General features: G+C 40.8%; 1 protein-coding gene across 1 annotated transcript; it reads right to left on the reverse strand.

The window, feature by feature from the left end:
- Nucleotides 1–9771: 9771 nt before the first annotated feature.
- Nucleotides 9772–16134, reverse strand: LOC118348143 (spermidine hydroxycinnamoyl transferase-like). Its single transcript, XM_035689130.1, has 2 exons — nucleotides 15832–16134; nucleotides 9772–10311 (listed from the first exon to the last, which is right to left on the reverse strand). Exons 1-2 carry the CDS (start codon nucleotides 16132–16134, stop codon nucleotides 9772–9774), a joined length of 843 nt encoding a protein of 280 aa, XP_035545023.1.
- Nucleotides 16135–16553: the final 419 nt, after the last annotated feature.

Consider the following 16553-nt stretch of genomic DNA (forward strand, 5'->3'; position numbering starts at 1 on the left):
TTGGCCTCTCGAGTCACAGCTGCTCAAAATGATTTGCTATCCAGACCATTCACTAAGCAGGAGGTGGAAGATGCCCTTTTTCAAATGAATGCCCTGAGCTCCCCAGGACCAGATGGCTTCCCTGCTGCATTTTATCAAAAACACTGGCCCGCAGGTGAGTGATGCAGCCTTATTTATTTTAAATTGAAAAGGCAACCTTGTTTCCATCAACAACACCTTCTTAACCTTAGTTCCTAAGAAAAAGAATCCCCCTCATGTGACTGAGTTTAGACCCATCTCTGTTTGTAATGTTTTGTATAAGATTATTTCCAAAGCAGTAGCCAATAGGCTAAAGAGAATTCTGCCACACGTTATTTCTTGTACTCAGTCTGCCTTTGTTCCAAATTGACTTATCACTAACAATATAATAGTGGCATTCGAGGCTTTCAATACTATGTCTTGTAAAATGATATGAAAGGAGGGCTATATAGCACTAAAACTTGACATGAACAAGGCCTACGATAGAATTGAATGGAGCTTCCTCAGAGCAGTAATGTACAAGTTGGGATTCTGCAAACAGTGGGTTGAGTTGGTTATGAAGTGTTTTGAGTCAATCTTTTAATCAATTTTAGTGAATGGCTCCCCTCAAGAAGCTTTTCATCCATCTAGAGGGATAGACAAGGTGATCCTCTCTTACCTTATCTTTTCATTTTATGTGCTGAAGCTCTTAGTAACCTGGTTAGTCAGGCTGAAGAGAAGAATATGATCCATGGTGTTCTAGTTGCTAAAGGCCAGATGAGGATTTCTCACCTATTTTTTGCTGATGATAGCCTTCCTTTCTGTAAGGCTAATGCTATGGAGTGATGTAGATTGGTTGACTTGTTAAGGCTGTATGAAACAGCCTCTGGCCAAAGGTTAAACCTTGAGAAAACTTCCATCATTTTCAGTAAGAGCACGACTAAGGTAACTCAGCAATATATCCTTTACATTGCTAGGATGAGGATTGCTAACTTTGAGGCTCCAAATTTGTTTCCAGGCTTCTCTGAAGGAACCACTGCTCGAGGCTTGATCCTTTGTTGCCAGCTCCCTTGACATTGCCATGTGGTATGAACTTCTAACAGAGAAGCTGCCATCTTTGGAGCCTTGCCAAAGGATTTTGTCCCTTCTGTTTAGGAAACTAGTGGGGGTTTACAGAATAATTTCAGCTTCTCTTGGATCAAAAACCTGCTACACTAGAGTAGAATTCCATTGCTTGGAGAGGGGGTCTATAAGTTCTGAGACTCTGGCATTTTGGTCTAGAATTTTGACACTGCTGAGGACCTTGCTAGGAGTTGGATAAGCCAACTATTTATCCTTCCAAATAAAGGTGTTACTTCCATTGCCTATTCTCCAGTATGCTCCTGCTTCCACAAGGGATCTAGTTGCAAGGAAACTTCTCCAGATAAAAGAGGGTTTAGGTCCCATTTTTGCCTACTGAAATGTTGAGTTTTTGAAGTACTTTGCTTTCAAGACCTGTGCTGCAGGGGACTCAAGATGTTGGATTAGCGTCCAGCATTGCTTTGAGAGCATTGCTAAGTTGAAGAACTCAAGATCCCTGAAACCTATACCCCCTTCAGATTTAGACCTCCCATCCATTTCCAAGAGACCCAATGAATTTTATGTTCTTCGTCTTGTTGCCCCCACCAAAACTTTTGAATAACACTGTTGATATCTTTAAGGAGGGAGAGTGGCAGTTTAAATACACTCATAGTGTAAATAGTGGATATTCATCAAAATTTATGGGATAATTATATCTATACATATATATATATATATTTTATTTTTTCTTTAGTTGATTAGAAACCCAAAACTTTAGATAAAAGCAATGCCTTAATCTCGTTCAGAGCCCAGCCGTGAGATCGCGCGGGTCCAGACTCCATCGCACGGTTTGCGTCCAATTTCCTTTTTCATGCACGTATCTCCCTTCTCCATCTTTAGGTTTCATCTGTTTCCCTCTTATAGCTCTTATATATATTAAGCATTTCTCAACCCTAGAATAAGTGCCGCTGCCCCTCTTCATCACCCTCAGCCATCCAAACTCCTAGCATCCATCCTCCACTGTGAACCACGGCTACCACCCCAACCAAGAGACAAACGACCGAAACCACCTTGCTTTTGCAGCTCAAATCAGAGCATTTGCTTCCTCCACGTCGTTCACCACCGATCTCAGTCCACGCACAGAACCTCAGCCACCCAGGTCCACCACTCAAGCCGCGCGCCATCACCCTCTCCACGTAAACCCGCCTCTATTGCACCACCGAAAAACAGAGGACCAGCCAAGCCATCAAGTCGCTACCCACCGGACCCAGTCCACGCGGAACCTCAGCCATTGCACCGTAACACCTCTGCTTGGCCGCTGCTCAGCCTCACGAAACCGAGAGTCATCCACACGCACGGACGCACCACTCACGAACTCCCCTGTTTTCCAGCAACCAAAACAGAGTCTAGTGTGGCACCTCCACAGCCAACAACCGAAACTTCTATCCTTCTATCGTTGTGCACCATAGCTCAGCCGAGGCACCTCCAGTTTGCTGCCGTAAGCCTGTATTCCCTTCCCGTGTTCTTTCCTTCCCTCACTCTCGTCTCCCTCTCGGTGCCCCTCATACCGTTCCCAGTCTCGCTCGTCGCTTTCTCCCACTCAGTGCGCATCCGTCGGGACAGCCCTTGTCCACTGCATCCGCCCATCTCGCCGCCATCGTGGCTCCATCTCTCGGTAAGTGCTGCTGCCGCCACTCACTGGGTGATTCCCGTGTTTTGTGTGTGCATCAGTTTTTGTTTTCCTTCTTATCAGTGATTTACGTACATATATATTATATTTCATAGATATATAAAGTGGTAACTTGATAGTTGATTTCAATTCCCAAATTTATCCCTTTACACTCCAGAAGTGTGTTTTCGGATGAAGGGTATTTATTTATTTATGTATTTTTGTTGTTATGTTAAAATGAGTTTTGGTTTTACATCTCATAAAACATTATTTTGTGTAGAAAATATTTTAACAATATTGTTAACAAAAAGAGGTAAACCTATTTTTAAGAGAGGAGTTTTGCATAGCGAATTCAACAAGATTTTTAAAGTGGTCTTAGTATTCTATTAAGTTATAAGATATTGTTGGTACTTTAGATATTTTATTTTTTAAAAAAATATGACTCTTTATTGAGTTTGGTAAATGCATAAATACTTGCTCGATTAAATCTCTTATTGGTACGAATTTGATTAAGTGGATATTGGTGGTTTTAGAAAATAGTGGTATTATAGGAATTATTAGAATTCTAGGTTTTGAGGATTTAAATAGGTTCTTAGGTTCAACTATCGAAATACGTGATTGATTGAAAATTTACAGAATTTACGTAATTTTATAGGTGACGATTAATATTTGTTCGGCTTCGTTGAGGAATCTTGAAAGACTAAAGAGTTCCAGGTAAGCGGGGTTCCTATGCTAGATTTGCATAAAAATAAAATGGATTCAGGTCGATTTTTGAAAATAAACATGTTTTGTTATGAAAATATATTTGAACTACCTCAGTTATTTGTTTCTGCATTACTCATGAGATTTTGTTTAAGAATAAAGTATTTTCTGGCATGACTGGTGTAGACATGAGCTATTTTGCATTTTGCTTCTAAACTCTGAAAAAGAGAGCGAATATGAAAGTTTGTGCATAAAATAATGTTTTGTGATTTCTGAAAACTCTGTTCTGTTCTGAAGATGGTATGTACTCTGATATGATATGCTTTCTGAAAATTCTGTTCTGTTCTGAAAGTATTCCGTATTCTGATATGATGTGATTTCTGAAAACTTTTGGCATGACATTCTGAATTGGGATGTGGTTTGTGGATGATGACCTATTTGACCTACCACGGGTGCTAATAGTGGCTTATGTTTGGGTTGGTACCAACTGTTCTGTTTCTGGTGCACCCACTTTGGAAACAAAGTGGTTTTCTGGTGGTCTTTCCTGTGTGCACACTCGGGGCTCCGAGAATAAATAAGGGGAAGATTCACATTCTGTTTCTGCTCGATTAGCTACCGGGGTTTGCACAACCCTACCACGGGGGTTAAACATGGCCTCTGATACGATATGATGCTCTGGTACGATAGTGGTCAGTTATGCTATGCCAAAAGAATTTGAATAAGAATATTTTTAAACTTTCGCTCTGATATTTTTGATAACATGTTCTAACTCTGCATTCTGAAAATAAAGTGTTTTGTTCTGCATTCTAAAATCTGTAAATGCTCATGTTTGCATACTAGTATATGTTCTCTGCTTACTGAGTTGTTGATAACTCACTCCTATCTCCATAATATGTTTCAGATAATTTTGATGCAACAGCTGGAAATCAGGAATAGGGAATACTTGCAAATTTTGTGGATCATAGAAGACTATGTACCCTAGGGTACAATGACATTTGGAAAGTCTTTTGGTAGCGTTGATATTTTATGTGGCTTTGATATGTTGAGTATTGGATATTTTTAGTCCTTGTGGAAAAGTTTATCTATATCAATGAGACACCACTGATGTGCCCTTATGTAGGAACATGGATATTTGTGTTGAACAAATAGGTTACTATGTTATGGAGATTCTGGTTTATTTTAAAAGTATTATTTGGAAATGACTTTTAGGTGATATGAGTTAACTCTCCGGACCCTCTGGGGTCGGGGCGTTATAGTGAGGCTACAAGAGATGTGTGGAGCCAGTGCTCTAAATGCCTACATAAATGCTCAACCACCAATCTCCCCATGTTACAACTTTTTGAAGAATTAACCAGGTTCTGCAGGAATTTGCTGTGTGGCCAGGAAAATATGGTGGAGAAGAAACCAGTTTATCTTTAATGAAAAACTCACACATCCTAACGAGTTGGTTAAGGAAGCTAGAGGATTACTCAACATGCTAGCCGAGGAGGTTGATCACAGAGTTTTTAGTCCCAACAAAGGTTGCATATCAGCTGAAGTATGGCAGGCCCCTCCCTCAAACTGGGTTAAGATAAACTGGGACAGTGCTGCTGACAATGGCCAGGGCCTAGTTGGAGTTGGAGTGGTAGAAAGGGACAATGCAGGCCAAGTCTTAGCCACTATGAAATCCAGAAAACCTCTATTTCCTGACCCTCTTCTTGCTGAAGCTCTTGGTGCACTAGAAGCAGTTCAATTTGGTTTGGACATAGGTCTATCTCAAGTGATTATTGAAGGGGACTCTTTGCAAGTTGTAACTGCACTCAAAAGTGATAAGGAAAGCTGGAATTCTACTAGTATGTTTGTTAATGAGGCTAAACAGTTGACTAAGTATTTTGCTAAGTGGGATATTTCTCATGTAAGGAGAAATGGTAATTAAATAGCTCACTTGTTAGCAAAAGATGCTCTCTCCATTTCTGATTTTATTGTAACAATGGAGGAAACTCCCTCATGTATTTCTCCTTTGATTTAAATGAAATGGTTTTGAGTTCTTAAAAAAAAGCCTGAAATACAATATAGATTCAAGGTGTATCCTTTCTATTATCGATAAAAAAAAAAAAATGTACCTAGAAGTATATAAGGCCCTGCAACCAAAAACTAGATTGAGCATCGATTTTAAGATTGATGAATTTTAACTATTTTCCACTCCTTGTGATGTCGAAGGATTTGCAGGATATCTTCAATGATAGGAGTGATTTGCCAATTTGGAGAGGAATTTGTGCTTTTAATGGCTGTTATGACTGTTTGATCATCGCCCTCTAGCATTGCTAGATTTTGTTGAGTTGAGATGACATTTTGGAAGAGAAGAGGGCTACTGAAGCTTTGGCTTTCATGGAATTTTTTATGCTTTGAACTCCAAGATTTTCCCATTGTGGTCCCTACATATCGTTGAGATTGCTGAGAAAGAATCTCTTACTGATGTGTCAAAGGAGAAACTTCTTTGATTTTGAGGTGTGATGGTTTCCAAACTTCCATTTGTAGGTTGACCCTTTTTCTTTTGTTACCGTTTCATCCATCACAAAAGCTACGATTTTAGTGCATGAAATATGTCCTCACATAAGAACGTCTTATAAGAATCCATGTAGTCTGTTTGCAAGCTGAGTGCAATGATGAGAGATCCATAGATGACATGATGAATAGTTTTCTATCATCATTTAACATTTCAAAACCAATGCATATTGACTTTCCCCACCCATAATCTCCACTATAAAATGTTAAATTGATTCAGCTTTCAGATAAACATTGGAACTCCCTAAGAAATTTGGAGTTTATTATATGTATCAAGATTCAAGAGGTTATTATTAACACCCTAGCGAAAAAGCACCACTCAATATCATGCAACATATATAACTTTTTTTTTTCATTGAAAACATAACATACTAGCTATAACATGTCTTTGTGGGAGACGAGAAGGAGTCTCATCGAGATGACAAGAAACAATGCTGTGAAGAGGGTCCATAGAATTAGCGATCTACTTAAATGAAAGTGAATTCTAAGAAGATAAGTAAAAACGAAATTTCAATCATATTGTTGCTTGTTGTCTTGTAGAAAACTTTTTATTTCAATAACAAAAATTTGTTAAAATAATTATATAGAGTTTTGCTACACAACTTCCACCACACTCCACACTTCACATCTTTATAAATTTTTTAATATTTTTTTTTTGAGTTTTATTTTTTAAAATTATTTTAAATTTTCTATTTATTATTCATATAATAAATATTTAATAAAAGAAAAAAAAATAATAATAAATATAAAATATAAAATATGAAGAAGTTGTAAAGATTTATTTAATTATATAATCGTTTAAATTTTAATAACTAAAAATATGTTAATTAATAATTAATTTGATTCTTACATTATTATTATAAAACGATTGGAGATTAAACGTGAATAAAAAGATCATTAGAGATTAAAAGTGAATAAAAAATAGATTTGATGAATAAACAGTAGCCTTTTAAATTTAAAAAAATATATATTTATTGTAATTCAAAATTTCACACTAATCTTTTTAACTAATCCAACGTAACTCTCTTGGTTTTCTTGGTTTGACTTCGCACAGAATCTTATGTGCTGTTGCCTTGGACTTTGTTTTTGATGTTAAATTAAGCTCACACATTTATGGCTGTGTTATCATGCACGGGTTTGATGCAAGGTCGTTCGGGAAGTACAGCAATCGAGAAACGGCGTGAAGGTATTAACGGAGGATGGTTGCGTCTACGAAGCCAATTACGTGGTTTTGTCCGCCAGCATTGGTGTTCTCCAAAGTGACCTTATTTCCTTGAGATCCCCCTTACCCGTACGTTTCCTCTTCCATTTTTTTATGCACTTTCAAACCTTTTCAAATCTAGTTCGAACTCACAGTACATGTCAAGTATCTTTTGATTTCATGACATTGTGCTCGCTAGTTGATCGTGAAATTCTTGCAATTCATGACTACGCTAACCCTTTTTGCACCCAGGCGATTAACTGAAATATCGTAGACATTCGAGATTGTTTGGTAAATTGATTTAGTCATAATAACCGGACTTTAGTCCTTGAACATAATAGCACATTATTAATCTGAGTGTCCCGTTATGAGTCAATTACTCACAGCTGTTACGCTCGAGACCAATTATTTTTCGCTAGTAAAGAAAGAAAAAGAACGAGTAATGACCTGGTAACTGGTCTGTTTACCTAAACTCTGCACAGATTCTCGTTCAATAAACATTTCACATTCTTCATTTTGGAATTCCAAATTGCACAGATTTTCTTGGTTTGACTTCTCAGAATCTTATGTGCTGTTGCCTTGGACTTTGTTTTTTATGTTAAATTAAGCTCACACATTTATGGCTGTGTTATCATGCACGGATTTGATGCAAGGTCGTTCGGGAATTACAGCAATCGAGAAACGGCGTGAAGGTATTAACGGAGGATGGTTGCGTCTACGAGGCCAATTACGTGGTTTTGTCCGCCAGCATTGGATCATTATTTTTCGCTAGTCCCAAGAATGATTGACTATACCTGTATTTTAAAAAGAAGGAAAAAGAACGAGTAATGACCTCTAGAACGTGCATATATTATTTTGAGAAATGATTTGCCCATACAAATTTTTATACAAATATGGATCTTACTTTAAAAAAAAATTAGTTTTTTATTAGTGAAACCTATTATTTTATAAAAGGTTTATATAAATCTTATCTATTTGAAATAGGGGTAGGCAGCAGGGCCCCGCCCCGCCTCCGAATGGGCGGGCGGTCTATCCCGCTCCGCCCATGCGGGAGCGAGGGGCGGGATGACCCCAGCGGGGCCCCGCCCCACCCCCGCTCCACATATAAAAAAAATTTTTATTTATATATATATAAATAAATATATTGTATATAAATATATACAATTTATTAAAGATTTAAAATTATATTCAAGTCATTGGATTGCTTTGACCTCCGAGGTCAATTATTATATAGGAAGTCAAGGCAATACAATAGTCATCCTTAAGCAATGTGCCCAGCACCATGCGGATAATGGGCCTCATTTGAAGATTGTATCTAGCATTACTCAATTGATTAAACTTAGAAACATTGGACTCAATAAGAAATTTGGTATTTCATTATATCCACCAATGTGGAAGCTGTCTCTCCAAAGACTCACATTCTCCTTACTAGATATAAAATCAGGAATAGACCCTATATGGTTATCTGTCATATGCTCGATGGCTTCCCTTAGATTCTTTGCACCAAAGTTTAATGGCTTGGCCAAAAGGTCGTCATGGACACATTTCAATGTCACAGTCTGAAGACTATGATCCCCAACTATCTTCAAGGGAGAGGTGGCTTCAAGTGGCTGTGAAACTCAAACACTATGTAAACTCTTGTTGGTTGAGAGTTATCGTCAGCTCACACCTAATTGCCTATAAATCTCCATAAATGGCTGGCAATTGCTTCGTATTGCGAATATAGACACGTCAACACCATTTCCACGTCCTGATAAGGAATCTCGTTCGCTTTTTTAGTTGCTCGGCTTGTTTTCAATTGATTTTCAATCGCTTAAATTTAAGCATATTATTTATTGATCGTGTATATATATAATATATACATATACATACATATTTGAATTTAAAATATGTAAAATGTGTAGTGTAGAATGTCGTTCATTTTTTAGTTGCTAGACTCCTTATTTTTTAAAAGAGGAATGATATTCATCATTCCACACCACACACTTTATATATTTTAAAATAATTTTTATTATTTATTATTTTTAATTTTATTTTATTCTTGCTAAACTAATTGAGTTGTTCTACTTATTATCCATACACCCCATATTTATTATAAAAAATATATATGTATGATTTGTAGTGTGTGAGAATAATAAATAAAAATATTATTTTAAACAAAAAATCTTTGATTTTTTTTGGCATATAATATACTTTGTGGCCGTGATGTTTACGAAATTATTGGGTCATGGTAGGTGGAGGCAGACTGCCGGGTGTACTTCAAATTTGCAAGGCTTATTTTTATAATTATTTTCTAAATATTTTATTCTTATTATGATTATTCAACATTAATGGCAAATTTTGCAATAGTTTCCAAACAAATCAACTACTATGGCCAAGTCCTAAAAGTACAATGAGACTCCAACAATGATAATACCCCAAATGTAATTTATATCCATCACTTTCTCAACTGATCACAAGCTCAAGGAAATAAATTAAACAAGGAACCTAAGATCAACATAATAGCACGCAACGTACAGCTTCCCTTGGTGACAATGGATAGACGATGCTATTATTTAACTGACTGCTTGTAATTAAGTTTCTGGATTTTTACAGCCCATTACCGTGGCATGTCCTCATAGAAGAGCTTCTTAAAAGAATCCATGTATTCTGTTTGCAAACGAAGTGCTATGAGGAGAGATCCATCAGCAGTTGGACTTGACATGATGAACGACTTGCCATCATCATTTAATAATCCTGGACCGACGTATATTGGCTTTCCCCATCCATAATCCATACCATAAAATGGCAAATTAATCCAACTTCCAATATAAACGTTGGGATTTCCTAAGAAATTAGGTGTTTTTGTGTATGCACGAATATGGAAGTTACTCCTCAAAGCACTCACATCCTCCTGGCTAGTTATATAATCAAGAGCAGACCTTATATACTCGTCTGTGATACGTTCGATGGCTTCCCTTATTTTTCCAGCAGCATAACTAAGTGGTTTGGCCAAGAGGTCGCCATGGACACATTTCGAGGTTACGGTCGGAAGAACTGTGTTTCCAAAGTATCCTGGGGGGAGAGACGGCTTCAAGCGACTACGAAAATCAACCGCTAAGGAAAGTCTTGTTGGTTGAGTGTTATCACTCGCTCGTGCCTTGCATATACACCTCCATAATGTTGGGGAAATCAACACAGCGGAAGGGATAAAAGCGGTAATAAAAGAGTACACTCATGCACTCAGTGACACCAAAAAATTTAACGTGGTTCGGCAACTGCCTACATCCACAGAAAAGAGCTTCACTAATAAATAGTGGCACACAAGAAAATATTACAGAGGAGGAGGATCACACTCTACTCAACTCAACTCTCTTCTTTTCTCTCAGAGCTCTCTCGGCTCTCTCTCTTTTCTTTTCTCTTTGGGTGTATGATGCTCTCGTCTGAAGCTTTAATTTATAGGCGCATTACTTCACGTATGAACGCATTTATTGTTGCATTCATTAGGTGGTTGGGCGCTGGGGGTTGAGGGTTAAGCGCTGAGCAGTCAACAATGACTGCTCAGGGCATGGACTTCAACAATTCTCCCCCTCCATGCCCATTTACCTATATGTTCTCCATCCCAGCTATGTCTCTGCATAACTCAAGCTTCTCACTTGTAACCACCTTCGTCAGCATGTCTGCTGGATTCTCTTTCGTATGGATCTTCACAAGCTTCAACAGCTGTTGTTCCATCGCTTCGCGTATCCAATGATAGCGGATGTCAATATGCTTGGTGCGGGAGTGGTACATTGAATTCTTGCTCAAATCTAGAGCACTTTGACTATCACAATGTACCTTGTAGTCCTCTTGACTAACTCCTAGTTCTTGGAGAAAACGCTTCATCCACAGCATCTCTTTCCCAGCTTCCGCTGCGGCAATGTACTCTGCCTCTGTTGTGGATAAAGCAACACACTTTTGCAACTTGGACTGCCAAGAGACAGCTCCTCCTGCAAAGGTGAAGAGAAATCCCGAAGTAGATTTCCTGCTATCCAGATCTCCTGCCATATCTGAATCTGTATAGCCTTCCAAAACTGGTTTAGCTCCCCCAAAACACAAGCACATATTCGATGTACCTTTCAGGTACCTGAGAATCCACTTGACTGCTTCCCAATGATCCTTTCCTGGATTTGAAAGGAATCTGCTCACCATGCCTACAGCATGAGCAATATCTGGTCTGGTACAAACCATTGCATACATTAGGCTTCCTACTGCTGAAGAGTAGGGGATTGCTTCCATTTCTTCAATCTCTTTCTTTGAAGAAGGACACGAGCTCTTGCTCAATTTGAAGTGGTTAGCAAGTGGAGTATTGACTGGCTTAGCATCTCCCATGTTGAAACGTCTGATGACCTGTTCAACATATTTTTGTTGTGATAGCCACACCCTTTTGGCTTTCCTATCACGAACAATCTTCATGCCCAGAATTTGCTGTGCTGGGCCTAAGTCCTTCATGTCAAAGGACTTGGATAGTTCCTTCTTTAGTTTGTTAATCATGGACCTATCCTCACCAACGATTAACATATCATCAACATAAAGAAGGAGTATGACAAACTTGTCGTTCTGGAACCTTCGAACATAGACACACTGATCTGCAACAAGTCTCTTGTAACCATGACTCATCATGAATGAGTCGAACTTCTTGTACCATTGCCTTGGCGCTTGCTTGAGGCCATAGAGACTCTTCTTCAGCCTGCAGACTAAGTGATCTTTCCCTGGAGCTGCAAACCCTTCTGGTTGCTCCATATAGATCTCCTCCTCCAAATCTCCATGGAGAAAGGCTGTCTTCACATCCATCTGTTCGAGTTCCAAATTCAAGCTGGCTACCAATCCGAGTATGACTCGGATCGACATCATTTTCACCACCGGAGAAAATATCTCGTCAAAGTCGATTCCCTTCTTCTGCTGGAATCCTTTGACAACCAATCTGGCCTTGTGCTTCATCAGCTTTCCTTGGCCATCTTTCTTCAGCTTGAACACCCATTTGTTCTTTAGGGCTTTCTTTCCTTCAGGAAGTTTCACCAACTCATAGGTCTGATTTTTCTGCAAAGAACTCATCTCTTCTTGCATTGCCTGCACCCATAGGCTTCTATCAGCATGAGTTTGAACTTCCTGGAAACTCTCTGGCTCCCCCTCATCAGTAAGCAGAATATAGTCTGATTCCGGATATCTCCTCGACGGAATCAGTAGGCGGCCTCTTGCCGATCTTCTTGGTTCATCAACCAAAGGAGGTTCATCACCATCTAACCCTTGTGGTGGTACACCAGCTGCTGGTGGAGAGGATTCTTGCTCCCCCTGCTCGACACCCTGAGCTTCTTCTTCTGCTTCTGGATCTCGATCCTGCATTTCCTCATTATCTGTGGCGGACTGTAATGGTGCAGGATTTGGAGTATCGGAACTAAGCTCTCTTGATGAAGCTTCAGTTCCTATGTTCTGGTTTTCATGGAACACAACGTCCCTACTTCTGACAATTCTCTTTGTCACTGGATCCCATAACTTGTATCCGAATTCTTCATCTCCATATCCAACAAAGATACATGGAGTTGACTTGACATCGAGCTTTTGTCTCAGCTCCTTGGATACGTGTGCAAAGGCTTTGCACCCAAACACTCTCAGGTGAGAGTAAGAGACATCTTTTCCAGACCAAACCTTCTCAGGAATTTCAAATTCCAGTGGTGCAGAAGGTGATCTGTTGATCAGGTAACAGGCAGCTAGAACAGCTTCACCCCAGAATGGCTTTGGTAACTTGGCCATACTGAGCATGCATCTTGTTCTTTCAATGATGGTCCGGTTCATTCTTTCGGCTACACCATTGTGCTGAGGGGTATATGGGACCGTCTTCTCATGTCGAATACCGCGATCAGCGCAGTATGCAGCGAACCTTTTGGAGACATATTCTCCTCCGTTGTCCGTTCGCAGGCACTTCAACTTCTTTCCCGTCTCTCTTTCCACTAGGGTGTGGAAATTCTTGAAGTGCTCGAAGACCTGATCCTTTGACTTCAAAACATATACCCAGACCTTTCGTGAAGCATCATCAATGAATGTCACGAAATATCTGTTACCTCCCAATGACTCTTCTTCCATGGGACCACATACATCAGAGTGTACCAGACTCAACAACTCTGATCTTCTCTTCGTAGAGGATTTAAACGAGACTCTACATTGTTTGCCAAACAAACAGTACTCACAAGGGTTTAACGCTGTTCCTTTGGCAATTTTGATAAGTGCCTTCTTTGCAAGCGTATCTAACCCTTTCTCACCCATGTGTCCGAGTCTCTTGTGCCACAGATTCGGTGATGCCTCGTCTTCCACTGCATTGAGGCTATCAGAACCGATCTTCACATGGGTCTTGTACAACGTACCGCAAATATGTCCTCGGGCGACAACCATGGCACCTTGTGACAGCTTCCAAGTGCCTTTGCTGAAGTAGCTGTCATAGCCCTGTCGATCAAGGGCTGTCCCGGAAATCAGGTTGAGCCGAAGGTCAGGAATGTGTCGAACATCTTTCAACACCATGGTGCAACCAACGTTGGTTTTTATCTGCACTTCGCCAACACCCACGATCTTCGAGGAACTGGCATTCCCCATCCTTACCGTACCAAAGTCTCCTGCTTTGTACGTAGTGAAAAATTCACTGTGGGAAGTGGCGTGGTATGATGCTGCTGTGTCTACCACCCACTCAACATCATGGCTTGCAACGTGCAGACACGTCTCGTCACTGGTGGAGAGTATTGCCACATCTCCAGAAAGAGTGACAAGGGTTTCACCATCTTCTTTCTTCAGCTTACTGCTTTGACCTTGCTCCCTTAAAAACTTGCGGCAGTGTTTCCTCATGTGGCCTTCTTTGCCACAGTGGTAACATTTTATGTTACCCGTCTGCTGGTTCCTGCTACTGCTGGACCTTCCACGTGGTTGAGGCTTCCCTCTGTTTCTGCCTCCACTTCTCCCTCTATCATTACCTTGAGGCCTTTCTCTACTCTCGGTGACAAGGGCATGAGTTTGATTCATGCTTGTCTCTTTTCGTCTGGCCTCCTCATTAAACAGGGCATCCTTAACCATCGTCATGGTAAGTTTGCCATCTGGAGTAGAGTTACTTAGGGAGACCACCAGCGTCTCCCAACTGTCTGGTAATGAACTGAGAAGTAGCAGGGCTTGTTCTTCATCGCCAAGATTCAGGTTGACGGACCCGAGCTGGTTAACTAGGTTTTGAAACTCGCTAGTATGCTCGGCAACAGAGGTATCGCTTTTCAACTTCAAGTTAACAAGCCGTCTCATCAAGAGGGCCTTGTTTCGAGCAGTTTTAGCCTGATACATATCCTCTAACTTTTTCCAGAGGTTATATGCATCCGTCTCCTGGGCCACGTGGTGAAAAACACTATGGTCAATCCATTGCCTGATCTGACCAATAGTCTTCTTGTGCATCTTTTTCCACACTTGATCCGTAACTTCATCTGGCTTCTTCCCTTCATCTTCCAAAGGGTCAAACAGATCTTTACAGTTCAAGAGATCCTCCATTCGAGGTCTCCAAAGACTGTAGTTTGAGGCAGTCAGCTTTATCATGGCGCCTGATGCTGAATCCTCCATGGATTTAGACTGTTCTAAATACAAAATACAAGTACAAGATCTTTAAGGTGAAATATCACAAAACGGACAGCACCGTTGTGTCCGGAACGTCTGATTTTGTTGGAAACGAGTCTTGTTTCGTCAAAATCGGACTCAGATAGCACAAGGAATGAGCAAAAGAACCAAAACAGGAACTCTGTCGCGCGTGCAGTGCGTGGCGCGACAAACAGCGCGTAGGCGCGTGTACCTCACGCGCCTGAACACCTCTGGTGCGCGTGGAACGCGTAGGCGCGTGTCCCTCACGCGCTTTATAAAGTCAAGAACACGTCAGGGCGCGTGAAATTCACGCGCAAGTCTTCTCTGGAGCGCGTGTGGCGCGTGTATGAGCGTGGGAATCACGCGCTAGAGACTCTACTTGGCGCGTGGGACGCGTGTCGAGAGTGGGTCTCACTCTCCGATCTTCAGACGGCGCGTGGGAGCGCGTGCGGCATCCGTTTGGCCTCTGGTTTCCACCGCTTTTCTTGTCTGGATGAGACGAACACAGTGGTATGCTCAAATTTGAAAACTGAGCTACACACTAAAACCGAGTTTTCTGTAAAAAACTTCTTCCAACAAACTCTCTGATACCACTTGTTGGGGAAATCAACACAGCGGAAGGGATAAAAGCGGTAATAAAAGAGTACACTCATGCACTCAGTGACACCAAAAATTTAACGTGGTTCGGCAACTGCCTACATCCACAGAAAAGAGCTTCACTAATAAATAGTGGAACACAAGAAAATATTACAGAGGAGGAGGATCACACTCCACTCAACTCAACTCTCTTCTTTTCTCTCAGAGCTCTCTCGGCTCTCTCTCTTTTCTTTTCTCTTTGGGTGTATGATGCTCTCGTCTGAAGCTTTCAATTTATAGGCGCATTACTTCACGTATGAACGCATTTATTGTTGCATTCATTAGGTGGTTGGGCGCTGGGGGTTGAGGGTTAAGCGCTGAGCAGTCAACAATGACTGCTCAGGGCATGGACTTCAACACATAAGTGGCTAGCGACTGCTTCATATCGAGAATAAGGTCGTGTCACCACCATTTCCATGTCTTGATGTGGGATGTCGTTGGCTTTTTTCCTTAGTCCCTCGACTTGCTCTTTGGTGACTTTCAATATGGTGGCACAAGTTTCTTTCATCTGCTCCTCTTTGGCAACAGTGTGTCCTAATAGGAGTGGTGGTTTTGTGAACTCTATATGCTCAAAGCGTGGAGGCAGAAGTGGTTCGGATGATCGTAATATGGTGCGATCATGGAAAGGCATCTCATTCTCCTCCAATTCATCTCCTCGTGCCAACTTGGTCCATGCTTCGAAGAATTTAGCCGCAGACCATCCATCAGCCATTGTGTGGGACATGGCTGTTCCAACACAGAGACCACCGCAGCTAAACCTTGTGACTTGCACCATAATCAACCTTAGGGACCAAATCTTCGACTGCCTTTGTTGGTGCAAAGTCCCCAAGTTCATCAAGTTTTGCTTCTGAATAAGCTTCCGATAGTTGCGCTCCCTTGGCATTACAATGGAGTTCCAGTCGGCCACCATGAATCCAGTGTAGTCGACCAGCTAGTGGGTAATAGGGAACCAATGCACGGCTCAGGGAGTCTTTCAGAGTCTCGAGTGTTGTTGTTTGTTCGTTGTTGTCGCTGGTGGTTTTGTAGATATAGATGACGCGTGCATGAGTCCATTGCATTTTTTGGTCGTTCTCTGATAACTGTAATACGCCTCCAGGTGTAGGCTTGCTCGGAAAGATGGTGGAAGTAGAC

The sequence above is a fragment of the Juglans regia genome, chromosome 4 (assembly GCF_001411555.2).
Source record: "Juglans regia cultivar Chandler chromosome 4, Walnut 2.0, whole genome shotgun sequence".
Classification (NCBI taxonomy): Eukaryota; Viridiplantae; Streptophyta; class Magnoliopsida; order Fagales; family Juglandaceae; genus Juglans; species Juglans regia.

Coding starts and splice junctions, on each gene's coding strand:
- LOC118348143 (XM_035689130.1), bottom strand. CDS start 16,134: ATGGCTGATGGATGGTCTGCGGCTAAATTCTTCGAAGCATGGACCAAG. Junction 10,312..15,831: donor CACATCAAGACATGGAAATG/GTGGTGACACGA, acceptor TGTATATGCAAG/GCACGAGCGAGTGATAACAC.